Genomic DNA, 27,258 nt, shown 5'->3' with positions numbered 1-27,258 from the left:
TAAACAAACTCTCATTAAATTTATATATCTGCTCAATACCTCTTAACAAGATATTAATAAACCTTTCTTTTGTGCTCAATGTATCAACACATAATTATGGGGCTTTTCTTGGAAGAAAACAAAATTTTTGTTCTAATGTTTAAGGTTAACTTCCTTGGGTTGGGATTACTATTTTTGTCTTTTTTTTTTCATTTTTTATTTTTATTTTTTAAATCTATATACATATAATTTAAAAACATCATGCATCTTTAACCCATGTAACGAGCTTTCAGCTAATGACTCCCAGACCAGTTGGTCTTAGGGCATTAGGTGTTAAGACACCCCTACGAGCTTAGTAACTCGGGTCGCAGATACTGATATGTAGATAGTGCAATGTTTGATTCCCTTAAGCTTTTCTCCTCAACCCATGTAACAAGCGTTGGGCCAATAGCTCCCAAGTCAGATGACTTTTGGGTATTAGGTGTTAAAACACCCCTTCGGGCTTAATTGCTTAGGTTAGGGAGGCTACGAAACCAAACTTATCTACATTTTTATTATCATCATTTTTTTTTTTCTTTTTTTTTTTTTTTTTTTTTTTTTTTTTTTTTTTTTTTTTTTTTTTTTTTTTTTCTTTTTTTTTTTTCATGTTTTTCTTTTTTTCTTTTTAATTATATACAATCCCTTTCCCTTAGTTGTTACCTTTAACAAAAGAACATAAATAATGTAATAATCCAATATGCAACCCACAATCATATGTTAAAGTGTGTGTGTGTAAATTAAGGTTTAAAAATACATGTTAAATAAGTATATGAGCAGAATTAAGTGGTAACAATACGTGAGTTTGTAAACCTGAATATTTCAGGAAGTATTATAATAGACCTTGTTAAGAATGGTTACTAAGATGCGTCTCAAAAGTCACTTTAACAAAAGAACTCATTTACTCTGCCATCCTAGTAACAACAATTATGCACATGCTTTATGAAATGAAAAACAATTTTTTTTTTTTATCAACTACTACCCTCTCCCCCCAACCAAAACGAGACATTGTCCTCAATGTTCTAAGGTAGAAAGATAGAGTATAAAAGATATCACCTGAAATAACGAACACTGACAAAACCTGAAACACACTGAAACAAAAATAAGAAATAACAAAACATAATAATAAAACCAAAAGACACAAAAATTCACAAATGAAGGCTCAAATCCAATCTAAGCTTTTTACGGCTTTCCTTAGATGACCAATTTATGCGACTCATGGAAGGATCAATCATAGGAATGAAAGATTGTAGTTGGTCAATCAATTGTTCAGCAGTAGCAGCAGAGATTATGATTTGTCGTGCAGAAGATGTTAGAAATTCCTGTTCCACAGCATGATCAAGAAAAGACAACAACTTATCATAATAACCATTAACATTTAACAAACCTATGGGTTTATGGTGAATGTGCAATTGAGCCCAAGAGAAAATATGAAAGATCTCTTCCAATGTGCCTAGACCACCTGGTAAAGCAATGAAGGCATCAGCATGGTTAAACATTGCATTCATTCGAGCTGACATTGTGGAGACCTGAATTTCCTCTCCAATTGTTTTTCCAATGATGTCCCCTTGTGCCAAAACTTCAGGGACGACCCCCAAAACTTGACTACCTCCTAAAAATGCAGCTATTGACACACCTCCCATTAACCCAAGACTGCCTCCCCCATACACTAAATGAATCTTTCTCTCAGCTAGCACCTGACTAAGATGATTTGCTGATTCTAAAAACTCATTTTCTTTCCCAGGACTAGATCCACCGAAAACACAAATATTTCTTATTTGATGACTTGAGGAACTTGCCATTTCTACACACTTCTGTATTTGTTGAATGTATGGGTTTAGTAGAAATGAAAGGAAGGAAAAAAGGGTTTTATAGATGAGGAATTAGAAAGGCAATCATAACACCTATATGTAGGCCAGCTAGAGTCTCACACACTCTCTCTCTCTTTTTATTTATTTATTCATTTACTTTTGAAAAAAAACATGTGTATGTACAGGTAGTTGTGATTGTGGCTCACATCTTTCCTTGGTTTTACGTCCAAGAACGACTTAAACACCCTTTATAGGTCGGGGATAGGCTTCCCATCCAGTTTTCTTAAAAACTGGCAAACAGGGTCTTTTTTAGTCAGATTCCCAAGACTAAGTCGATCATGTTCTTTATGAAATAGCGGCCATAAATCATGAATTGCACGATGCACATCTCCACTAGGATTCGTCTCAAGAGTCAATAGAAGATTATCTAAAGACTCCTTACTCAGGCCATCCTTAATGAATTGTATTTTATCTTCACGGTTTATAAATACCATTCCTAAAGAACGACATTGTGTATTACAAGTCCATCTAGCACATCGATGACAGACATCCAGTCGTTTTGCACGACGCTTCTTTGCAAAAGTGCTTTTACCTGTTCCAGGCATGTGTGAAATAAAGAAATTAGAGGACTCACCTGATAATCGGACCTTTGCTGCAATCAACCAGCGAATATCTTCAGGAATTCCATGATTCATTAACAATCTCAATCTTGCACATCTAGCACGGTAAATTTTTGTAATCGCATTCTGAGGCAGAGCGGGAAAATACTTTTTCAATTTTTCAAGATTAGTGTCCATTTTCAAATGAGAATTGGAAGAGAGATTCAAAGAATTGCACAGATATATACACAGATATCAGTAATTGTGAGAAACTGAAAGAACCAACTTAAGTCACGGAGTACCGTTATCCGCCATTTGACCGGGGTGAGAGAAACTAGCAAAAATCACTCAAAAAGAAACATAAAAAAAGAAAATGTGAGAAAAACAAAATAATCAACCTTTATCTACAAGATCATTCAAACTAGCTGATTCATTTTCACTAGGAAAATTATCAAAGTAAGCTTTCAAACGATGTCCATTTTCCTTAAAATCATTGTCATTCATTGAATTCTCAATATCACAGGCCCCATAAGGATTGGTCCATCTTAATCTTAGCTCTTTAAGGAATGCATAGAGTTGAGAATCATAAAACAAAACTTTTTGACCAGTGTCAATTTTTTGACAATTTTCACAAGTTTTGCAGAATGCATGCGTGTCTTTGAACATGGTGGGCCAATAAAATCCATTTTGAAATATTTTTGCAATTGTCTTTTTTGACGAGAAACAACTTCCACATGCTTCAGAATGACAAAGTTTAATGACACTACTTACCTCATTGTCGGGAATGAATCTTTGAAATATTTGATCAGGACAATATTTGAATAAGTTAGGGTCATCACAATAAAAATTCTTCACTTCGTTCAAAAACTTTTCTTTGTCTTGAGTACTCCAATCAGTTGGCAAATCTCCTAAAGCAAGAAAATTGATATTTTTATCATACCAAGGCATTGGACTAAGAGAAAGTAAGGATTCGTTAGGAAAGTAATCATCTATTGGTGTGATGTCAAATGTCGAATCTGTTGTCACTGTTGACAAAAGATTCGCATCAACATTTTCGGTGCTTGTTTCATCCGTGATTTCTTCCTCAGAATAAACCATTTGCAAATCTTCAGTTTCATCCAATTCATTTTTACTTAAAGTAGATTCAAGTTGATCATAAACTAATTCGTCAATATGATCTACTTCTTGTAAATGATTATCATCTCGAGGTTGCTTGCAAATGTTGAAAATATTCATCTCCAATGTCATGTTTCCAAATGATAGCTTCATCAGTCCATTCCTACAATTAATCAATGCATTAGAGGTTGTAAGAAATGGACGTCCTAAAATAACAGGAAATGAATTACATACTTGAACAGGTTGTGTGTCCAAGACAATAAAATCCACAGGATAAATGAATTTATCGACTTGTACTAACACATCTTCAATTATTCCTCTAGGCACTTTTACAGATCTATCGGCAAGTAAAAGAGATATAGAAGTTGGTTTTAACTCACCTAGATTGAGACTCTGAAAAACTGAATATGGAAGTAAATTCACACTAGCACCAAGATCAAGTAAAGCTCTTTCAATTTTATGCTCTCCAATAAAGCAAGAAATTGTAGGACAACCAGGGTCTTTATATTTCAAAGCATTATTGTTTTGAAGAATAACACTTACTTGTTCGGCTAGAAAGGCTTTCTTTTTCACATTCAGTTTCCTCTTCACAGTGCAGAGATCTTTCAAAAATTTAGCATAGGAAGGAACCTGTTTAATTGCATCCAGCAAAGGTATATTGATCCTTACCTGTTTGAAAATTTCATAAATTTCAGAATTGTGATTGACTTTCCTTTGTTTGGTCATGGCATGAGGAAATGGAAGTGCTGGCGGTGAATCAGTCGTTTCTTTGCAATTTTCAGATTCATCCCCTTCCTTACCCTCAGAGATTGATTCATCATCTTTCTCATAAGGTTCAAGAGAGGGTTTTTCAATAACCTTACCACTGCGCAGAGTAGTGACTGATTTGACTTGATCCATGTGTTGGCTTCCGGAACTACTTGCATTTGCATTGTATTGCCCTTTGGGATTTTGTTGTGTTTGAGATGGAAACTTACCTTTCTCTTGGAAACTGAGAGCAGATGTTAATTTAGCAAGAGTATCTTTAAAATCTGTCATGTTTTGAGCAAGTTGAGTATTGATTGTCTCTTGCTTTTCAATGAATGCATGCAATGTTTCCTCAAGATTTCTTCTAGGAGGTGGAGCATAAGGAGGTGCATATCCATGAGAATTTTGGAAATTATGGTGTGCTTGAAACGGTGGTTGTGAAGTTTGTGCATTGTTGTTCTCACTCTTCCAACTGAAATTTGGGTGATTCCTCCAACCAGGGTTGTATGTTTGGGAGTATGGGTTGTGGTTGGCCTTTTGAAAACTGTTTAAAGCATGGGCTTGTTCATGGAGACATTCTTTAAAAGAAGGCAAGGTTGGACAATCGTTGGTTGAGTGTTCATTTGTTTCACAGATTTGACACACAATGTTTTCAACAGATTTTAATTGACCACTCTTTTTCAATTCTAGTGCCTCGACTTTTCTAGCTAAAGATGCAAACTTGACTTGAAGGTCATGATCTTCCCTAAGGTTGTACATACCTCCACTAGATGTATGAGGTTGAGTTTTACTCGGTGCCTCATAAGTACCCGCGGTGTCCCAATTTTGAGCATTTTCAGCTAACAAGTCTAAGTACTCCATTGCTTCATCAGGGTCTTTATCTTCAAAAGTTCCATTGCACATCAATTCAACTATTTGCCTATCTTTAGGTGTTAACCCTTCTATCCCTTATTCTTATAGCCTCCTCTTACAATCCGCATCCACCTGAACAAGACTTCCCTGCAATGACTTACCTCGTCTTGCTTGAGAAATGATTTTTAACCACATTTTTGACCTGCAAACAAAAGACAACATATTTAGCCTCCAAGACTACCTTCTTCTCAACTATGATATGTCTTCCCTTTATTTCAAAAGCTTAGGCATCTATCCCAAATGTCCTTTTACTCATCTCTTTACCTTTAAACCTGCTGGATTGTTCCCCAAAGAACTCTACTTTTTCTTATGGTATTTCTATCACCTGTATCATATTGCCATCAAGTTTCCCACATATTTTTTTTCTTTCCAGATTTCTCAAGACATTTTGGCTTGCTAAGTCTTGGAACTATACTCTAAAGTTCCTCACTTGGTTCTACAATCCCACATAATGGATCTCTCTTCTCCAATAGGAAAAATCCAAATGGCCCCATGCCAAATCTGTTGGATTGAAATACACTATAGTACACTTTATGATAAATCTATTAAGTAAGCTTTTGCCTATCTGTTCTTTATTTTCATATTCCACAAGCATTTCAAAACTTCAACAGACAATATGGTTATAAATTTTCCACAAGCTGTAGTATACAAAACTCATTCATACTCACTGTATGAAAACCCCTTAGATAACCTCTCAGATATCAGGATCTTATAAAAAACAGTGTGCCTTAAGAACAACATTAGTCCTAATAAAATATGGCCTAAAGGAATAGATCATAATGAAGAAATTGACTATGATCTATATGACCCTCAATATTCTGTTTATCTTCATAACTTGCAGATACAGTACAAGAATCAAAAACTCAAACAAACAATTTTAGAAATACTAAAGCTTCTGGAACCATATGAGATGGAAATGCTTGCATAAAATAACTATGTGTTGGTCATACAAGTCTAAACTATTCGTGATCAAGATAACCTATTAAATCAGAATCTTTCTTCAGATCATGAATTTATTATATCAGTTGATATTAGTGTTGTACTAATATGTGGTTTTGTATTATAAGAGTACATTATTAAGTGTACTTCAGTATTTTCTGATATAATAAGTGATGTAAGTAAAAGTCTAAAAAATAATATATATAGAGGCTATGTGTAATATTGTAAAGGTAAAATCCTAGGAGGAAAGACCTTGAAGGAGAAAACTTTTCAAAAAAATATTTTATTATTTTACAATGAAAAAAATTATATTTAAACAAAAAATCTCATTTTTTACATCAAAAAATTAGAATATTATTTTGTTACAAAAGGTCGCTTAAATTTTAGATTTGTTCTTATAAACTTTTCAAAATTTCAAATTGCCGACGGAGCTCCCGCCGCCAAGACCAATGATCTTGGGTGAAGCGAAATGGAATGGAAATGTCAATATAAATATAGGTAATAGAAACTCCCACGCGTATGCGAAGCACGTGGTCGCTAACAGTCTCTAAAATACGGAAATCACCTATGCAAATTATAAAATCAAGAAAGAAATAACAAAACAAGACACATGAAAATTTTAATTTGATAAACAATTTAATGGCAAACCTTCCTCAATCTCTGTCGATGAACACAACTTTCGGAGGACCAAACGCGTCTAATCCCGCCGCCGCCGCCGGAGCTCCCGCCAACAAAGACCGGAAGATGGCATCAGCAGAGCACCTGGTTCTTGACCTTAGCAATCCTGATCTTCGTGAAAACGCCCTTCTTGAGCTCTCTAAGGTAACGACAAAATTACCAATTACTTTTTAGAAAAGAAATTGAGAATTGAGAAATTAGGGGTTTTGGTTGAAACCCTAATAATAATGAGGGGTCTCTCGCTATATTTTATTTTATTTGTTTTTGTTTACAAGAAGAAGAATAGATAATTTCGTGAGAATTATTGTTTTGTACTTAATAAATTACGATAGACAGTGGAATGAGAAGGAAATATATGATTATTGGCTTAAAAGAGATCCACCACCTGCTGGGCACCACCCATGATTTTCTCCATTTTGTGCAGTTGAGGAAGATAAAGGCTGTCCTGAACTAGTGAAACTTAGAATTCAAGGCACATTCAAACTTTTCTTGCAATAAAACATTGTATACTTAAACACGAGGTATTTTTTCATTTTAAATTGGAGGCCATTAAAGTGGTAGACTGGTTGTCAAAACGCTTCTTTGATTTTGCATGCTAAGGAATCTTTACCTTGGCTGGCTGCATACATGTGAGGGGGAGAAACTATTTCATTTTCATTGTAAATCAGTTCTCTGTATATGCTTAAACAAGAAGAGATACATGCACGCATGCACAGCTGGACATAGTTTCATGTGCAATAGCTGCATGTAATCAACTTGTTATATGTGGACCTTGCCAATTTTTTTCCTTTTAAGTGGTTGTGCCATTTAGCTGTTGAACATTCATTTTCTGCCATCATAAACCAGTACCTTTGCTTTCATTTTTTAGAACAAGGATTTATTTCAAGATTTGGCTCCTTTCGTGTGGAATTCTTTTGGTACTATTGCTGCACTCATTCAGGTATGCCTAATAAACTTGTTTTTGTTTTTATTTTTAGAAGAGAGAATTATTTCAAGATTTGGCTCCATTGTTGTGGAATTCTTTTGGTACAATTGCTGCATTATTACAGGTATGCCATTTGAAGTTGATACTTTAATATCAGTTCCTTGTTAAATTATCTCCTCTCTTGCTCATGTTAGCATGAAGTCATTGATGTTGCGTTGTGATATATTTTATCTTTTCGAATTTCCTTTATAACTTCTATATATATATATATATATATATATTTCCTTTGATCCGAATGCATTATGCTAACAGACAAAGAAATAAACATAGATCATATTGAGGACATGAGTGAGGGAATTAAAATGTTTTGTACTATAAGGACAAAAGGAATATGCATGTTACTTCTCTATGATCTCTTTAAACTAGTTTGAATTGATGATGTTTTATTTCATTCCTTTCATGTTTGAGTTGATATTTATTGTGTGTTTATTCTGGAGCTCTTTTTATTCCAGCTTGTCAACAGAACATTTGTGACTGTTTTGCATGATTTTTTCGTGATTTTGGTTGGAGCTTAATAAGCTAAATAAACACCACTGGTGTTGTGTAGTTCTCATGTCCTCTCCATGCCTTTTAGTTTTCCAGAGATTGTAGATAAGTGTAAAAGTTTTCAACTCTCAAAGTGCTTGATACATGTTTTTTCCATGATTTTTGAGTTTTCCTCTTATTTGCAGGAGATCGTTTCAATATACCCAGTTTTATCACCACCTAACTTAAGTCCCGCACAATCAAATCGAGTTTGCAATGCTCTAGCACTTCTTCAGGTCAAAATTATTTGTTTTTCTTGTTCCTCTGGTTATTGTTATGTTTATTTTCTAGTTTAGTTTTTTTCATTAATAAATTCAACTTTGCTTCTTTCCCTTCATTGGAAATTTATTATGCATGGATTGTCATATATTTTTTATTTAGAGGAATTATGATTTAAGATGCTAAAACACTTCTAGGTACTCAAGTGAAGCATTAAATGCTCAAAAGTTCAATGGATCAATGATCAAACACTTCTTGTACAAATCTTACCTTTATTAGTTTGGGAAATATTATTGATGCATAATTCAAGAGTTAAAAATCAATTTCCCATGTGGCTATCTATTATGGTGATTATGGTGGGTGTATTGCCTACTTGCTAATTTCTTTGAGCATAGGGGAGATATTGTTGGCATTTATGTTTAAATGCATCTATTATAAGGTAAAAAGGAAATTATTTTTCAACACGTTTCTATAATAGGTTAAATACTTAAAATTATTTTGGAGTTCTATTTTGGAGTTCCAAACGAACTAAAGCATTTACTGATAGTATATGAGGAAAAAGAAAATTTAAAAGAAAAAAAAACAAATAAGAAAAGAAGTGCTAGTGTAACGAAGACAATTTGATAATTCTTTTTTTCTTTTTATGTCTAATATCACAACATGCTGTTTGTTTCATTTTGCTTGCCTAACTTATGCAATGTTGAAGAGTGAGTATAGATATTCTCTGTCTCTGTACTTTTACAGTTCTTTTTATTTTGTTTCAGGCTTGAAGTTATTTATGATGTTCATAATCTTTTTTTGTATTTTCTTACAGTGTGTAGCTTCACATCCTGACACTAGGATGTTGTTTCTCAATGGTAATGTTCTCAATCTTGTTTGCTCACTTGAGTAGCAGTTGAGAGGAAACTTTATTATTGTTGTTTGGATCATATGTCTTGAATTTTGTTTCACGGGAAGAATAATTTTTTTGCTATCCTTGTGAATATGGCATAAGCTAATTAACTTGTTGTATGTATTCTTCTAGTTGACCATTTCTTTTTTTTCCCTTTGCAGCTCATATACCCTTATATCTCTACCCTTTCCTAAATACAACTAGCAAATCAAGGCCTTTCGAGTACCTAAGGCTTACTAGTTTAGGTGTCATTGGTGCCCTAGTGAAGGTACTTCAACCTTTTTGATATTCTATTCCTCAAATTCATGATCTTTATATTCTTTATAATTTAATAGTGCAATTTCGAAACCTTTTTGTACTTAACCATCATAGCTTTATAGAACAACAAACTTGTTTCTCATAAAGATAATGATGTACGAATGTGTTGATCTCTACATTTATCCACATTGCCTTGTTACTTGGCCCAAGCATATCAATATTTATCCAAACTAAAGAGTATTTGATTATGTTGATCTCTACATATGTAGCTTATATTTTTGTTGTTTTTGTTCTCAATTAGTTTGAAATTTTGATCTTAATTTTTTTTCTAATGGTTACTAGGTTGATGACACAGAAGTTATTAGTTTCCTTCTTTCTACTGAGATTATTCCGCTATGTCTGCGTACTATGGAGATGGGAAGTGAATTATCAAAAACAGTTGAGTGTTGTTATTATACATCATTCCGCTTTTTTCAAATAAACTTATGTTGATTATGTTTATTTTCACTATTTATGCCTTGTTTGGTTATTTTTTTTTTGTCTAAATGCATGGTGATGCATAATTTTCCTTTAGATTGCTAAATTGAGATTTGAAGAAAAGTTTATAACTTTACCCTACAAGAACCTTGTCTTAGAGAACCAAAGTTATATGTAATTTAATCACAGTCATCTTATGCCTTTAAAAAAACACAAACAAGAAGTATAAATCACAATGAAGATGATCAATCCTTCAAAGAGTTTGCAAGTTCAAAGAAGTTAGTTTGAGAATCCATCAACCACAAAGAGAAACAAAGCACAGAATATGCGGTTACTTCAGAGAAAATTTCATAAACTGAAAAATAATGCTAATAATTGGTTTATTAGCTAAAATAATAATAGAACTTAAAATAAGACTTGACCTGATTTGACTTGATGGATCCAAACATGATAAATAGAACTTAACACTTTAAAATCCCAAAATAACTAAAATAATAATATAAGACTTGACCAAAATAAACTTTTAAATTCCACAGGCTCTAAAATAAACTAAAAGATAAATAAATAATATTGAAACTAATTAAAATAAGATCAAAAAGATGAATTTTATGTAACGTGGTAGTAGAATCAAAGCTCGACTTTAAACAAATAAGTATATCACTAGAAAGTTGTGGAAGTCTACTTTCTAATGCATCTAGAATCGTATCAAAATTCTTTTTTCATTTATGGTCAAATCAGTAGTGAAAGGTCAACACTGATAGATTTGAATTTTTTTATTTCAATCTTTCTGTAATGTTTGGATACTCTCTTGCAAACCCTTCTTGAACGTGAATCAAAATATTCAAGACTTGTTCTTCAACCTTTGATATCCTTTTGAAGTCTATCATAGCTCATGTATCTTGAAGAAGTTTATTAATTGCCTTCTTGAACCTTTTTGCCTTAAGTCTTGTGATTGGACCTAATGGAATATCTAATGGATTTCTTGGTGTTGAAGTTAAGATCGCATTATTTCCTCTCTCCTCGAAAGGATTCTCCCTTGAATCATTACCTACATATAAAAATAGATCAAATACATTATATGTAGCACTAACACCATATTCACCTAGTAATTTTATTTTTTTGACATTATCATTGATCTTCTCAATGATTGGAAATGGTCTGTCTCCTCCTAACATCAATTTAAATCTTCTTTAAGCAAGATAATTTTTTTTTTCTATTTGCACCAAAACCCAATTTCTTGGTTTAAATACCATCTTTTTTCGTTTTCTTATTGACTTCAAATGCATTTTGTTCTTTTATCTTTTCAATATGTTGTTGTACTTTGGTATGCAAATCTTTGACAACTTGTGTCTTTCCTATTCTCATCAAAATGAAATTTTTCATTAAAAGGTTAAGACAATAAATCCAATGGAGTTAAATGATTAAAATCATACACAATCTTGAAAGGAGAAAACTTTATTGTAGAATGCATTCCTATTATATGCAAACTCATTAAATGACAAACAATTTTCTTAATTTTTAAGATTTTTTTGGATAGTAGTTTTTAACAATTGAGTTAAAGTTTTATTTACCATCTTTGTTTGGCCTTCTATCTTGGGATGATAAGTAGTAAAAAATAACAATATAGTTTCTAACTTACCCCACACAACTTTTCAAAAGTGGCTTAGAAATTTAACATTTTTATCGGATACAATGCTCCTTGAAACACAATATAACCAAACTATTTTTTCAAAGAAAAGATTCGCTATATTGGTTGCATCATCCATTTTATGAAATGTGCTATTTTAGAAATCCACAACAACAAATATTGAGTATCCATAAAACAAAATCCTTTGATATATCAATCCAATGTTTCTTATATACTGGTAAAGATGTATTCAAACATTGAAGAATGACTTTAAACTTGGTTTGTTTACATGCTATGCATCTATCACATATTCTTTGAACATTCATTTGTAATTTGTTGGATTTACTAGCAGAATTGAAACCCAAATTCAAACAAATGATTCTCCTCGTCTTTATGAATTAAAAGCTCAACCATATATCATTGAAAGTTGTGGTTGTCTACTTTCCAATGCATTTGTAATCGTATCAAAATTTTTTTTGTAGCTCCTTTTATGGTCAAAACAATAGCAAGAGGTCAAAATTGACAAATTTAATTTTTTTATTTCAATATTTTTATAATGCTTGGATGATCCCCAATAAGCCCTTCTTGAATGTGAATCAAATTATTCAAGACTTATTCTTTATTCTTTGATATCCTCTCAAAGTCCATTTTAGACCATGTATCTTGAAGAAGTTTATTAATTGCCTTCTTGAACTTTTTTGTTCTAAGTCTTGTAACTGAACCTCATGGAATCTCTTAGGGTTGAAGTGAGGATTTACTCTCAATCATCATCTACATCAAATAAAGAAAGGTTAGAAACATTAAATAGAACGCTAATACTTTATTCGCTTGGTAATTTCACTTTGTAGGCATTATCATTGATCTTCTCAATGATTTGGAATGTTCTCATCTTCTCTCGACATCAACTTCAAGAAATCTATTTTTTCTCTTATGCACTCAAACCACCTTTTTTCCTTCTCTTATTGGCTTTTAATGCATATTGTTTATTTATTTTTTCAATATGTTGTTGTACCTTTGTATGCAAATCTTTGACAACCTGTGCTTTTCTATTCTCATCAAAACTAACTTTTTCATCAATAGGTTAAGACAATAAATCCAAAGGAGTTAAATGATTAAAACCATACACAATTTCAAAAGGAAAAATTTTTGTTGTAGAATGCACTTTTATTATATGCAAACTCATTAAATGACATAATTTTCTTAATTTTTAAGATTTTTTTGGATGATAGTTTTCAACAATTGAGTTAAAGTTGTATTTACTTGTTTGGCCTTTTGTCTATGGATGACAAATAGTAAAAAATAACAATTTATTTCCTAACTTACCTGACAAAACTTTTCAAAAGTAGCTTATAAATTTAACATCTCTATTAGACACAATGTTCCTTGAAACACAACGTAACCAAACTATTTTTCTAAAGAAAAGATTTGCTATGTTTGTTGTATAATTGACTTTATGGAATGATATGAATTGTGCTATCTTAGAAAACCTATTTACAATAAATATTGAATCTTTATCCTCTTTAAATCTAGGTAACCTTAAAACAAAATCCTTTGACATATATCCTAGGTTTATTGGGTATTGGTTAAGGTGTATACAAACATTGAGGAATGCATTTAGATGTGGTTTGTTTACATGTTATGCATCTATCACATATTCTTTGAACTTTTATTTTTTTGTTAGGCTAGTAAAAATGCTCATGTATCATTTACAAAGCTATAGCTACCCTAAAATGTCCTATTAAACCGTCCCTATAAGCTTTCACTAACATTTAGGCTCACACAATCTCTTATGTTTAAACAAAAATTCATCATGCTTAAAATACTTATCAAAGATTGAATGTTCACATTGTCCATACACTTGACCAAAGTCATCATCATCCAAATATAATTCTTTCGCAACTTACCTTCAAGACAATGAATCTGCAACGATGTTTTCCTTACCTTGCTTATACTTGATGACACATGAGAACATCCCAATGAGCTTGATCCACCTGGCATGTCGTCTACTCGAGTTACCTTGACTCTTTAAGTGTTTTAGAGGGTGATGGTCCTTATGAATCACAAACTTCTTGGGCCAAAGATAATGTTGTCTATGTCTTCAAGGTTGTCATTAATGCTTAAAACTCTTTTGCACTAACAACATAACCTAAGTGTTTAGTTCTTTTTATGCAAAAATCACACTTCTTTGGACTAGTATATAATCTTTTCCTTTCTAAATATTTCAAGAACTTGTCTTAAATGATTTAATATACACATTTAATCCTTTTTTATAAGTCAAGATATCATCAAAATAGGCAACAAATTTCCAATGAAAGATCTCAACACGTGATTCAATAACCTTATGAATGTACACGAATGAACTAGGGGCATTAATCAAATCAAAAAGTATCACTGTACAATCCATATTTAGTTTTGAATAGTCTTCCATGCATTTCATTCTTTCATTCTAATTTGATGATAACTATTTTTCAAATCAATTTTAAAAAACACAGAAAAACGATGTAACTTATCAAGCATATTATCTAATTTAGGGATATGATATCTATACTTTACAATAATGTTGTTAATGGTTCTAAAATCAATTTACTTACGCCAAGTATTGCTTTTTTAGGCACAAGTAACACTGAAACTGCACAAGAACATATACTTTCTTGAATGTAACATTTCAACATCAACTCTTCTACTTGACTTTGAAGCTCCTTAGTCTCATCGGGATTGCTTTTATAGGCTAGCTGGTTTGGAATTGATGCTCATGGCACACAATTTTGATGTCCAGTCCCTCAAATTGGTGACAACCAAGTATGGATCTCTTAAGGAAAGATATCCTCAAATTCCTGCATATAAATTAAGTTGTTTCCCCAAATGTTTCTACATACACTTCTCTCACCACTCTTGGCTTCTCTCCACTTTTGGCCTTCCATATGTTTTCTTCTTTTTTTTGGCCAAAATCTTCAAACCTATCTCTAATGGCTAAAACTCTCTCCTCAATTGTTTCACACTCATGACTCATCTTATTTTCACTCGACCTCACACATCCTCATCATTATTTTTTATAAATTCTTGTTCAGCTTCCTCAACTTTCTTAAACTTTAATTGATCCACATATACTTGCCTTGGTGACAATGGAGCGTGTAAATCTTTCCATATTTCTCCGCAATATACCTTTTTCTGAATCTATCATGCTTGGTCTTCCTATTAAATTGTCAAGGTCTCCTCAACAATATGTGTGTAGCATTCACAGGAACAACATCACATACAACCTTATTCTTTAACTTTCCTACTATGAATGAAGCCAAAAACTGCTTAGTTGCCCTAACTTCTTCAAATTCATTCAACCACTAAAGCTTATATGACTTAGGCCATGTTTGTTTCCCGGAAAATAGTTTTCGGGAAATCACTTCCCAAACTTTCCTGTGTTTGTTTGTCATTAAGAAAGTTGGTCAACGGAAAACACTTTCTGGTTAACGAAAATATTTTTTAGTAAAAAAAATTGGCTTGGTTTTCAGGAAAGTGTTTTCCTTTTTAGTTGTGTTTGTTTTCCGGAAAGTGGTTTTCGGGAAAACACTTTCCAAACTTTCTTGTGTTTGTTTGCTGTTAGGAAAGTTGGTAAACGGAAAACACTTTTCAGTCAAAGGAAAGTTTGGCTTGATTTTCAGAAAAGTGTTTTTCTGAAAAATTTGGGAGGAAAACACTTTCCGGAAGTTGTGAAAAATTTAAAAATGTCATTATTTGCTGATTATATCAAATTTGATCATCAAACTTTTGATTGCTATATATATTTTGTTTTGAATATTTATTTTTCAATTTCATTTCTTAAAATTTAATTTTTATATTAACTTTGGTCCTCATTTTTATAATTATTATTTGCTTTTCTCCTATTATTTTTTTATTGAATTTTTTTCTATCAAATTTGGTTCTCATTCTTTTGATTGTTATTTATTTTATTTGAAATACTTTATGAAATGTTAATTATTATTATTTTAATTTCTTCATCTTTTTTTTTAGATTTGATCTTTATTATTTTGATTATTATTTATTTTATTTGAGATAATTTATGAAATTATTTTTTCTTTCAATTTCATTATTATTCAACTTTTTAATTTGTAAGATTTATTCATTATTATTTTAATAAACTTGAGAAAAATAAAATATTAATAAATTATTTTCCAGTTCATTTTTCATAACATAATCAAACACTGGAAAGTGTTTTCCAGTTCATTTTCCATAACACTACAAACATCGGAAAATACTTTACTTTTCAGGAATTTATTTTCCCCGGAATTCACTTTCCAAAAGGAAATAACTTTCCTGCAAACAAACGGAGCCTTAACATATTTTATATGCATTTAGGTTCAACTTTCTAATCAAAGTTGAGCTGGCAACATTAGTATAACTACCATTATCAATTATCATACTACATATTTTATTATCAATGTAGCACTTAGTATGAAAGATATTCTACCTATGTTGCTCTACATCCTCATCATAAACTTGAACACTTAAAGATCTTCTTATAATCAATGACTCTCCTTGCACAACATACTCCACATCACTACAATCATTGAGCTTTGACATCCCCTTCAAATGAGCCTCACTAGCTGATTTCAACTCACCATCATCTCATATAATCATAATTCTATTATTTGGACATTCATGTGTATAATGTCCAAGCTCTTGACATTGAAAACACCTAATCTCTTGCTTATGCTTATTACTCTCTCTTCTAAAATTCGACTTCCAACCCGAAGATTAACTCTAATTTCCATCAGGTTTTGTACTATCCTTTTTTCTCAACTAATCTCTTGCTTATGCTTCGGTGGAGCAATATTTGCTTCTTTTTACTCCAAAGTCGTAACTTGCTTCCTAACAAAGGAAGGTTCTCGGCTATTTTAGGTGTAGTTATTTTATTGGTTTCATCTATGTATTACTCTCTCTTCTAAAATTCGACTTCCAACCCGAAGATTAACTCTAATTTCCATCAGGTTTTGTACTATCCTTTTTTCTCAATTGTTTTTTAACTTTTATAGCTAAGTGTATTAGCTCTAGTCATAACTACTTCCATCTCTCTAAGAGTACTCATCCACACTACTAGAACCCTGAGATAAGGGTTGCAATTTATTATATATCTCTCTGTAATAGTGAGTAGGTACAAACGTTTTCCTCATGATTGCTTTCATCTCTTCCTAAGTTTCTGTTTTTCTTTCTTCATTACACCTTCCACTTGTAACATCATTCACTATAGTCCTAATGGTAGACATTTCAACTTCCTTTTCCTTTCATCTAAGAATTCCTTGCCCACTAATCATTTCATCAAATTTGTTCATTAATGTCCTTCATCATAGCTTTCATTCTATTTTGCCTTTCCTCCACAATTTATTTTTTATTTTGTTTTCAACACTTCAAAGACATTGAAATAAAAGTTAGTAGCAAAAATGTTTCCTCACCCAAATCTCATGTGTTTAATCACAATAAAATAAAATTCACTCATGTTTCACAATTTATTCAGTTTTTTACTCTAATAGTCTTGCTATACCTTTTACTACTATTCTTGTATTCTGGTTCTTAAAAGTAATTTAGCAACTTTTAAGAACCGGAATACAAGAATAGTAGTAAAAGGTATAGCGAGACTATTAGAGTAAAAAATAAAAACTCAAGAATCAACCGTTATTCAAATTTTTCAAAATAAAACCTATGAAATTTGTGTGAATATAATGAAGAAAACAAAGACATGAAATAAAAACAAGAATTATTATTAAGAAACAATGAAAACTATGAAATTCAAGCAAAAAAAATGATGCGAGAAATCAAGAAACTAAAGAAATTAACGCAAGATAATTCTATTCTACCCAAATTTGCATGGAATTAATCAAGATCACCAAGAATTTTCAAGACAAGTTTTGGCTAAACCCTAGTTGATACAAAATTCAAAATTTCTGAATTTCTTCTCCAAGAATCATTTCAAGATTGTGATTTTGATTCTTTTTTGATTGTTTTTATGTGTTGGATTACTCAAGTCATAAAGATGAACACAATTTGTAGCTTTGTATTCAATTTTTCAGCAACTTCAAGGCCTTTTCCTATCAAAACCATATATATTTTTTTTTGTATTAGCTGAAACCTTAGAGATGACAAGATTTAAAGAAAACCCTAGATATAGCAAGATTTGAAAGAAACCTATAATTACTTGTAACAATGAAAATTAAAAATATGAAATTAGCCATGCTCTAATACTAAATTGATGCGGAATTGTTTCTTAGATTGCTAATTTGAAATTTGAAGAAAAGTTTGCAAATTGACCCAACAAAAACCTTGTTTTGAAGAATCAAAATTATATGCAATTGATTACTTTTACCCTACGCCTATAACAAGACGCAAATGAGAAGTATAAATCACAATAAAGTTGATTAATCATTCAAAGAGTTGGCAAATTCAATCAAGAATTTAGTATGAGAAGTTCCTAACCACACAGAGAAACAAAACACATAATATGTGGTAACTTTAGAGAAAATTTCATAAACTTCAAAAATAATGTTAACAATCGATTTATATAGTAGAGAGCTAATTCTAATTTGACTTAATTGATTTAAACATGATAAATAGACCTTAACACATTAAAAGCTTAAAATAATAAAATAAAATGTAACCGAAATAAACTTTAAATTGCCACAAAACCTATATTAAACTAAACTAAAAGAAAAATAAATAATAGCCCAACTAATTAGAACAAGACCAAAATCGAATTTCGTAATTTGCTGACAGAATCGAAGCTCAACTTCAAATAAATAGTTTTCCCTTGTCTTGACGAATTAGAAGATCTATCATATATCACTAGAAAGTTGTGGGTGCCTACTTTCCAATGCATCTGGAATAATTTCAAAATTCTTTTTGTAGCTGCATTTATTCCAATCTTTCTGTAATTTATGGATGTTTCCTTACAAGCTCTTCTGGAACATGAACCAAATTAATCAAGATGTGTTCTTCAATTTTTTATATCCTTTTGAAATTCACCTTACCCATGTATTTTGAAGAGATTTATTAATTGTCTTCTTCAACCTCTTTGCTCTAAGTCTTGTGACTAGATCAAATGGATCTCTTGGTGTTAAAGCTAGGATCGCATCACTTGGTGATAATGAATTTATTCAATTTTCTTAGAAAACTTGTTCACCACTCCAGAAAATGTCCGAGTTCAATGTATTAAAAATATTATATTTTAGATTAGATTTTAAGATTCCAAGTTAATTTAAGTGTAGAGTTAATTCAACTTCTTTATTAGCACTTTCTTTCTCAAATAATGAAATCAATGTTAATTTTTAGACAGCGCATGATATCTTGCTCAAATAAAATAAATTAATATTTTGAGATAGAGAGGACATGTTCCCTTGTGCTTCTTATTTTGATTTGAAATAACAAAAATTCACTCTAAAATTGTCACATGTATGTGTCTCCAACCAAAATGTTTATCTCACTTTTAAATTTATCCCTTGTGTTTGGGACACTAACCAAATACAACAAGTGTCTTGATAAGGTTCAACGGCTTGTTTTCAAGACCAATGGTAGTAAAAGATATCACATACCTGTATAATATGCTTTTAACAGCCTAGATTTCAAGAAAGATAGCCTTACCTAAATTTTGCTTACTATTTTTCACACACCAAAATGTTAAATATTCTGATTTCCTGACACCAGCTCAGAAATGCCTGCCACTGTTCTTGTTGCTCCACTTGATTCTTTTGGTTACTATGCAGCTGCTTGCTAGAATTCTGAGGTTGCTAATATATATCTTCTTCAAAGTTTCAATCTGTGCTCTAACTTTCCAACCAATTATGTGTATGCTTGGGCAAATCATATGATTTTTTGTTGAAATGTAATGGAGAATGTAATGGGCCTGAAATATCTATGAGATGCTATGTTTACAAACAGATTACAGACGTGTAGTTATCATTTTGGCATATGACTGTTAGCTACTATATGATAGAGTTATCTCCTTTGTTCTCAAATAACAATGGCTTGTCACCTATACATGTGATAAGATAAATAGTCATATTTATTGCTCAGCAAGCATTTTTTTCTTTTCTGTTGGCAGGTTGCCACATTTATAGTTCAAAAGATTTTATTGGATGATGTGGGCCTGGATTATATTTGCACTACAGCAGAACGGTTTTTTGCAGTGGGCCGGGTTTTGGGGAACATGGTTGCAGCACTTGCTGAACAACCCTCATCACGGTTATTAAAACATATCATCCGATGTTATCTTCGACTTTCAGATAATCCAAGGTTTTTACATTTCCAAATAAGCAATGGCTCGAAGCAGCTACCTGGATCCGTACTTCTTGCATTGAATTTTTTATGATTTGTCATTTTTCATTTGTTTTGACTTCCTATTTTCATTGTATTTTTTTCGCTTTTGGAATTCAGGGCTTGTCATGCATTACGAAGTTGCCTGCCAGACATGCTGAGAGATGCTACCTTCAGTAGCTGCCTTCGTGTAAGTAAAGCTTATGTAATTGTTCATAGTCTATTGCCTCAGGACTCATTGGGAGGATAGTGATTTTTAGCTAGTCCGTAATCAAGTGAATCTTGACTGAGACAAGTACTGCAAGGCCTTTATATGGTTTGAAATTCCAAACTAGCAGTCAAGCAAACTTCTGCAGTGTTGCTTAATTATTGCCACACTGATTGAGATTCTACTTCTGCATTGAGTATGCAATTTTTGTTTCTGCAGGCATTGGCAATAATAACCCATCGATAGAAATTTCACCCCTGTAGTTTTCCATGTGAGTGATGGGCTGTTGGATTGAATTGCATGAGTTTGATCGTTCTGTAGATAAAGTTGAACGGGGCATATCTCTATGTTTAATCATAACAAAAGGTGGCAGATCGCTAGTTTAAGTCTTAAGCTAGTGTGGCTTGAGATGGGGATTATAATAATTATGACACAATGATTAACCAAGTACATGGTTCACTGACGTTGCTAACTGCAACACGTGTTTATGTGAAAAATTTGATAGCTGCGTAGGATATCAACTTTATTTGTTTTCCATGCCACAAAAAATATTTTGTGTCGGCAATATTAATATTGGAGTTTCAAGTGATGTTCTTTGTAAACAACCAATTTCACCCCTATAGGTTCTTCAAATTTTTGCTTGGAATAATTTTCAAATCAAGTATATTTTTTGCCCTCCCCCATCCCCCTTCTTTCTTCAGTGAACAACCAATTTCATGTTCTTTGTAAATTGTAATTTATCTAGGAAGATCCAACAACAAGGCGATGGCTGCAACAGTTGCTTCACAATGTCGGAGGGAATCGGGTTCCAGGACTTCAGGCTGGGGGAGGATTCGATCATATGCTGGTGAACTAAAACTGCAATTTTCTTTTGGTTCGGTCAGTTGTTCCATCACTTCAAGACCTATATTCCTTTTTGATGTGAGAGCATTTCTGGTAGCTGTAATTAACACCCAGAAGAGGATGCGTTGGAAAACAAAAAAGCTAGTCTAGTTGCTGACTTGTTGCTATGCCAATTTTAGTTGCGTATATGGCTGGTATTTGTTCATGTATAATGAAAAGAAAACTCACAGCTGCAGCTGTTCATGTTTAGGGTCACTTGCTGGTTGGCATTTGGACTCGGAAGGTACACCATAAATTAATTTTTACATATTTACTAGTCTTTACTCCTTAACATCAATTCGGCTATTTGCTGCACTTTTTTTTTTCTTGGCTTTTGTTTTTTTCTCATTCTCAATGAACACCAAGATCATTCTTCGACCTGTCTAATTTAATTTTATCCCTTCCATTTTTTTTTATTGGTTCTGAGCAATCTGGTTGCCCCACCAGAGCGTACAAAATCTGGTTCTTTCACAGTTGGGGGTGTTTTATCATGTGGCATGGGTTAGAAAGAAGACGGAAGAATCCAACACAAACAGATACCACGACTTCTGCAGCTGTCAGCATATTTGGGACCTATAGTGATTATTGCTGTGGTACATGCAACCAATACTGAAAAACTACAACGCATATTTTGCATGATTGCCAGGTTGCTGACATTGGAAGAAAAGATTTCGCGCCAGTGGGACCTTTCAATATCACATGAACAACATCAGGTAGTGATTCAGGTTTCCTTTTTTTTCTAATTGTGATGGAGATAGAGCAGAAGAAGGGCTATGCTATGGGCTCTATGGTATGCCGGGAGCACTATTTACTTTCAAAACTAGAAGTCCTGCTAGAAGCATTATTAAGATAGCTAACTCCACCTTGTCAGCATACAAGCAGGCCTTGACTAGTTCATCTCACTTAACACAACACTGTCATCTCTCACTGGTTTCCCCCACGTGAGGATTGGTACAAGATCACCATAGACATAGCTTTCATGCCAATACTTATGGAGTTTGGAGTTGTCACCCGTAATTTTTAGAGGGCCAGATTATGTTGAACGACCGTAAACATATTATAAACTCCAATAGAGTGAAATGGGTGAAGCTTTTGTAGGACTCTATGGGTTAGTGCCTGGGCCCTGGGCTTGCACAAAATTGTTTTTGAAACAGACTACCTCTCCCTGATCCAGGAACTTCCAATGATCGAGTTCGGACAGCTAACTACCTTGAACTGGTTCCAGATGACACCCTTAACTTCTCAGCCAAGTTTCAGAGCTTTTGTGCTGCCGATATCTGCCGGTCTAACAGCAAAGTTGCTCATTGTTTAGCTTGTCTAGCTAAAACTGAGCTTCTGTGCTGCCGATATCCGCCGGTCTAACAGCAAAGTTACTCATTCTTTAGCTTGTCTAGCTAAAACTATTAGTGATGAACTTGATGTATGATTAGTACTTAAAAGTGCATTTTTATCATGGTTTTATATCATCATTTTGCACTTGAAGTATCAATAACTCCTTAACTAAAATATGTTTTATAATAATGTATCTAATAATATAAAATACCTATAATTTGTGGTAAATGTCTAGTTTTAATGCAGGCCTATCACATAAATAAAAGGATTGATTGATGACTTGAAGAACTTAAATTGCAAGGATAAAGAGATGGCCAAACTTAGAAAAGAGATGTCGGTGCAATCCAAACCGGAACACTGTTCGGTAATTGGGTCATATCTGGAGCTACAGATCTCAGATTTAGGTCCAATTTATATGGATAGAAAGGTAAGACATAGGCCTACAACTTTCATATGGAGCCCAAGATCTAAAAAGGCCATTATCAAGTCCAAATTGTAGCAACAACAAAGAAGCCCGAATCTGTCTTCCAGCCCGAGCACTGTTCGGTATTTTGGCCATATCTAGAGTTCTAGAAGTCCAAATGAGCTGAAGTTTTTACACAAGAAAGCTGAGACAATTGCCTACAACTTTCATGTTTGCAACTGGCTCCAATTTTGACGTTATCAATGACGTTTTGGGCAGACAAGAGAAGATAAGGATTGTCACCAAGTCAAAAGTTGGTCACCCACTTATCAATTAGTCATCAAATCAATAGTTCCCAATTTTGGCCTATAAAAGGAGGCATTTGCCATGCATTTAGGCATCTTGGTGTTCAGATCAAGATCATGCTCTTCCTTTCTCTCTTTGTATTTTTTATGCTTTGTTTTCATTAATATTAAGTTTATGCCTTTCATTTCCTTTCCTTTACTTAGTTAACTTTTATGTTCTTATTTTGTTTATCTATTTTGCTTTCTTTCATTATGTCTAGCTAAGTTAATTATGTCAAGGTGAAAAGGTTACACTAATGGTGTAAGAATAAGTATAATGTAAACTTAATATGGACTTTAATGTTTGATACTAACATGTTTTATATTTGCTATCTTGTTCACTCTTTAATACTTTGCTTGTTAAATGACTAATCTTGATTTATGTTGTATAACACTTGGTACAACAAATGCTTGGCACTTTCATAGCCCATAATTATTACTATTATTGTTGTTTATAATTGTTGTTTATAATTTTTACAATTAACCTCCCTGTGGTTCGACCCCGGTCTTGCTGGGTTATTTATTACTTCGACACTCCTGTACTTGGGAGAAGACATCAATCTTTTAGTCGTGTCAATGTAACAATGAATGCAGGGCTTCAGCCCACCTTGATTTGATGTACCTTCTGTTTCTCTTGTGAAATGAAAGCTCTTGCAAAGTTAACCCAAAAATATAAAGCGTTGCTTCGACGTTTCCTATTACCAGGGTAGTGGAACAGAGTTGGATTCAATGGGTTATATTGGTGGTGTAACTGAGCAAGATTGCCTGCATCAAGTCACGTTATTATTATTTTTATTCCACTCATCAGTAACGCTTATTATAGCCCACTGATAATTTGGAATTCTCAAAATCCCTAGGCAAACCCATTGCATAGTTGAGACAATACCTTTTCATAACTTAATTATGCATTTTCTTTTTTAGTTTACATGCCATTATTCAATTAAGGCTTATGTGGCACCCATACAAAACCAAGAAATTTATTCCCTCGTGACCGTCATTATATATATATATATATAAAGAATGCCGCTTTTCACACCCATAATAAAATGTTCGTTGTTTTTGTTTCATCATCAATTTTTTTTTAATTGAATTTTTTCTCCCTAAATCAATGACTAATTTCTTCGAATTTTTAAAGAAAAAGAAACTGAAAAACAGAGGATAAAAGTACAAAACTTGGGCCAAAAAAAATTGTTCTTCCTTGTAAATTTGTAAATTCACAATATGCCATATGTATATCATCATTATTTGTTCCCCCCACTGCAAACGGCTTTCTGAAAAAATAATTTTCTAACAACACTTTGCTTTAAAATTTACTTAGAGTACAATTGATAAAAATAAAAAATTAAGTGGAGTGAACTCAATTGCCTTGATCGAACCGAGTTCTCTCTCCCCTTTCCTAGTGTCTCTCATCCCTCTCTCTCCCCCTCTCCCTCTCCTTTTAATCTCTTTTTATTATAACAAGTTACAAGCCTATTATAACTTTTAATGGAGAAATAAGGTTGCCATATTGAAAAGTTGAAATATTTTTTCTAGATTTTTTTTTCATATATAAAATGCAAAGTTTTAGCATGAGAAAAATGATAATTCTCTCAATACAATACAAATAAAAAATATCTTACCTTGTCACATCCGGACATTACAGCAACTATTTAAAAATTAACTCTCAATTGGAAAAAAAAATATCTGATATTTTGTTCTTTTAAGGGAAAGGTCTTGTTTAGGAGTTAGTATTTAGTATTATGGTCACTAAGAATCTTAATTGGTCAACTGAAATTATATGGCACGGGGCTAGTTGCGTAAAAGGAAAGATACTATCATCCCTTAAGCATCTTACCTAAGGTAGGGTGCATTACTGGTTTTGTCTAAAATTGCTAAGAATTTGTTCTTCTTTTCTTTTTTTTTTTTATTCTTCCTTTCATGTTTTTGACTCTAGTGTTAGTTAACAATTCCTACGAATATTTCCAACTCTGGCGTTGGTAAATATCACACAAATCCAAAAGAAAAATATGATACTTCTGACTCTGGTGTCAGTAAATATTTTTTTTAAAAATGAATTTGAAGAAGAAATTTTCTATGTTATTTTTTTTCTTGTTTATCCTTTAGCATTATTTCCCCCTTTTAGATGGAAGTAAAAAAAATATTGCACGACATATTTGCATTTAACAGTAATAGTCCACAGATTGAGCTCATCTACAAAAAAAAATATTATAAACACGAAGAAAAAAATAAAACAAAGCTTAAGGGGCCCATGAATAAATCAACAAAGGCGCCCAAATATTTTTAAAATTTTTTGTTATCGAAAAGGGGTTTGTTAGGTCAAATATCAAATTAGAATAGGCATAAAAATTATGGTTAAGATATAAGGGTGTGTTTTGTCAAGCGCACCCCTAGCAAATACAATTTGAGCAAGCTGGACCTAAAGCCTAGACCCGGCCCACTCTTTTTTCTTTTTGGGTTGGATCTAGCCAAATCAGCCTAGTTACTGATTCAGACCAGTAACACAACTAGTATATTTTTCTTTATAAGCATGTATGAGCTACTTGCACACACTTGTTATAAGAAGAGGGTAATTAAAAGTGACAAGGAGGGGACAAAATGACTTACCTGTTGTTGGACTGTTGTTGCCAACTTCTTGAGCGAAGATTGATGCAGACGCTCGTTGTTGGGAAAATTGGTATTATTCCTTCTGCCTTTTGTTTTCTCCTCCTTTTTGCATACACTAAGGTCTATATTTATAGTGTCAGAGTTCCTTCGCATGTGAGAAATAAAGTTTCAATCAAACTTATTCTCTTTTTTTTAAGTTTGAATTTGATTAAGAATCAAATATGAAAGTGGATAACTATCATTATCTTGAAGACAAGGATTATCTTGAAGATATGGACTATCTTGAAGATGAGGATAGAATGAAAAAAAGTACATTATAGTCCCTAGTTTTCATGCAAGTTACTAAATCACACTTTTCATCAAAATAAATCTTTGATATTTTAATTTTACATCTTAAACCCTGTAAAATTAAATTAAAAGGCCAATGGGCCTAAATTGGGTTACAATAGTTGTCCTCTCTTTACAATGCTTATGGTGTAAAGGTATTAGAAAATATATTTTCTTTTGACTTTGTATAGTAAGTTTTGCAAACAAGAATAATTGTGAAAACCCTTTCTCTTTTTCTTTCCCTTTTTTTATTGAGTTTTTTTTTTTAAAGAAAGATGGTCTAATTATTCCAGGTGACCTGCCCGATGAAGAATAAAACGTGAAAAGGGTTTCGTGAGTGATGTAATTGTTCTAGGCGTCCTACCCAATAAGAAGAAGCAACATGAAAGATTTTACGAGTGGTCTCATTTTTTTAGGTGACCTACTCGATGAAGAATAAAACACGAAAAGGGTTTCACAAATTGATTAGTACTTAAAAGTGTATTTTTATCAAGATTTTATATCATCATTTTACACTTAAAGTATCAATAACTCCTTAACTAAAGCATGTTTTATAATATCATATCTAATAATATAAGATACCTCTAATTTATGGTAAATGTTCATCTTAAATGTAGACCTATCACATAAATAAAAAGATTGATTGATGAGTTTAAGTATTGAAATTGAAAAGACAAAGAGATGACCAAACTTATAAAAGAGATGCTAGTGTAGTTTAAACTAGAACACTGTTTGACAATTGGGTCATATCTGGAGTTGAAGATCTCGAATTTAGGTTTACTTTTTATAGATGGAAAGGTAAGACATAGGCCTACAACTTTCATGGGAGTTTAAGATTTAAAAAGGTTGTTTTCAAGTCTAAATTATAGCAAAAGAAAGAAGTTTGAACCTGTCCTATAGCCCAAACATTATTCAGTGTTCAGCCTATATCTTGAGTTCTAAAAGTCCAAATGACCTCAATGTTTTTTCCTATAAAGCTGAGACAATTTCTTAGAACTTTCATGTGTAGGTCTGATTTATATTTTGATGTTATTAATGATGTTTTATTCAGACAAGAAGATAA

At 32.5% G+C, this 27,258-nt stretch overlaps 1 protein-coding gene and 2 long non-coding RNA genes across 4 annotated transcripts; 1 reads left to right on the top strand and 2 right to left on the bottom strand.

Moving 5' to 3' along the window:
• Positions 1 to 6,639: 6,639 nt before the first annotated feature.
• Positions 6,640 to 21,483, top strand: LOC105113970 (cell differentiation protein RCD1 homolog). Of its 2 annotated transcripts, none has more exons than XM_011010342.1 (9): positions 6,640 to 6,961; positions 7,686 to 7,757; positions 8,474 to 8,563; positions 9,361 to 9,403; positions 9,600 to 9,706; positions 10,039 to 10,134; positions 19,884 to 20,074; positions 20,216 to 20,285; positions 21,049 to 21,483. In XM_011010342.1, the coding sequence occupies exons 1-9, from the start codon at positions 6,779 to 6,781 to the stop codon at positions 21,157 to 21,159; spliced, it is 963 nt and encodes a 320-aa protein (XP_011008644.1). In that variant the 5' UTR covers positions 6,640 to 6,778; the 3' UTR covers positions 21,160 to 21,483. The 2 variants fall into 2 exon arrangements, with proteins under 2 accessions (XP_011008644.1, XP_011008643.1); XM_011010341.1 differs by lacking the exon at positions 7,686 to 7,757 and adding an exon at positions 7,795 to 7,866 and having other exon boundaries at positions 6,642 to 6,961.
• Positions 14,697 to 16,504, bottom strand: LOC105113969 (uncharacterized). Its single transcript, XR_840051.1, has 2 exons — positions 16,126 to 16,504; positions 14,697 to 15,153 (listed from the first exon to the last, which is right to left on the bottom strand). It is a non-coding gene; the product is annotated as an uncharacterized LOC105113969 (long non-coding RNA).
• On the bottom strand, positions 21,378 to 22,343 carry LOC105113971 (uncharacterized). Its single transcript, XR_840052.1, has 2 exons — positions 21,658 to 22,343; positions 21,378 to 21,459 (listed from the first exon to the last, which is right to left on the bottom strand). It is a non-coding gene; the product is annotated as an uncharacterized LOC105113971 (long non-coding RNA).
• Positions 22,344 to 27,258: the final 4,915 nt, after the last annotated feature.

Source organism: Populus euphratica, unplaced genomic scaffold (assembly GCF_000495115.2).
Source record: "Populus euphratica unplaced genomic scaffold, PopEup_1.0 scaffold470.1, whole genome shotgun sequence".
NCBI lineage: Eukaryota > Viridiplantae > Streptophyta > Magnoliopsida > Malpighiales > Salicaceae > Populus > Populus euphratica.
The sequence above is the reverse complement of the archived record's forward strand: the minus strand, read 5'-3'. Positions and strand labels throughout refer to the sequence as shown.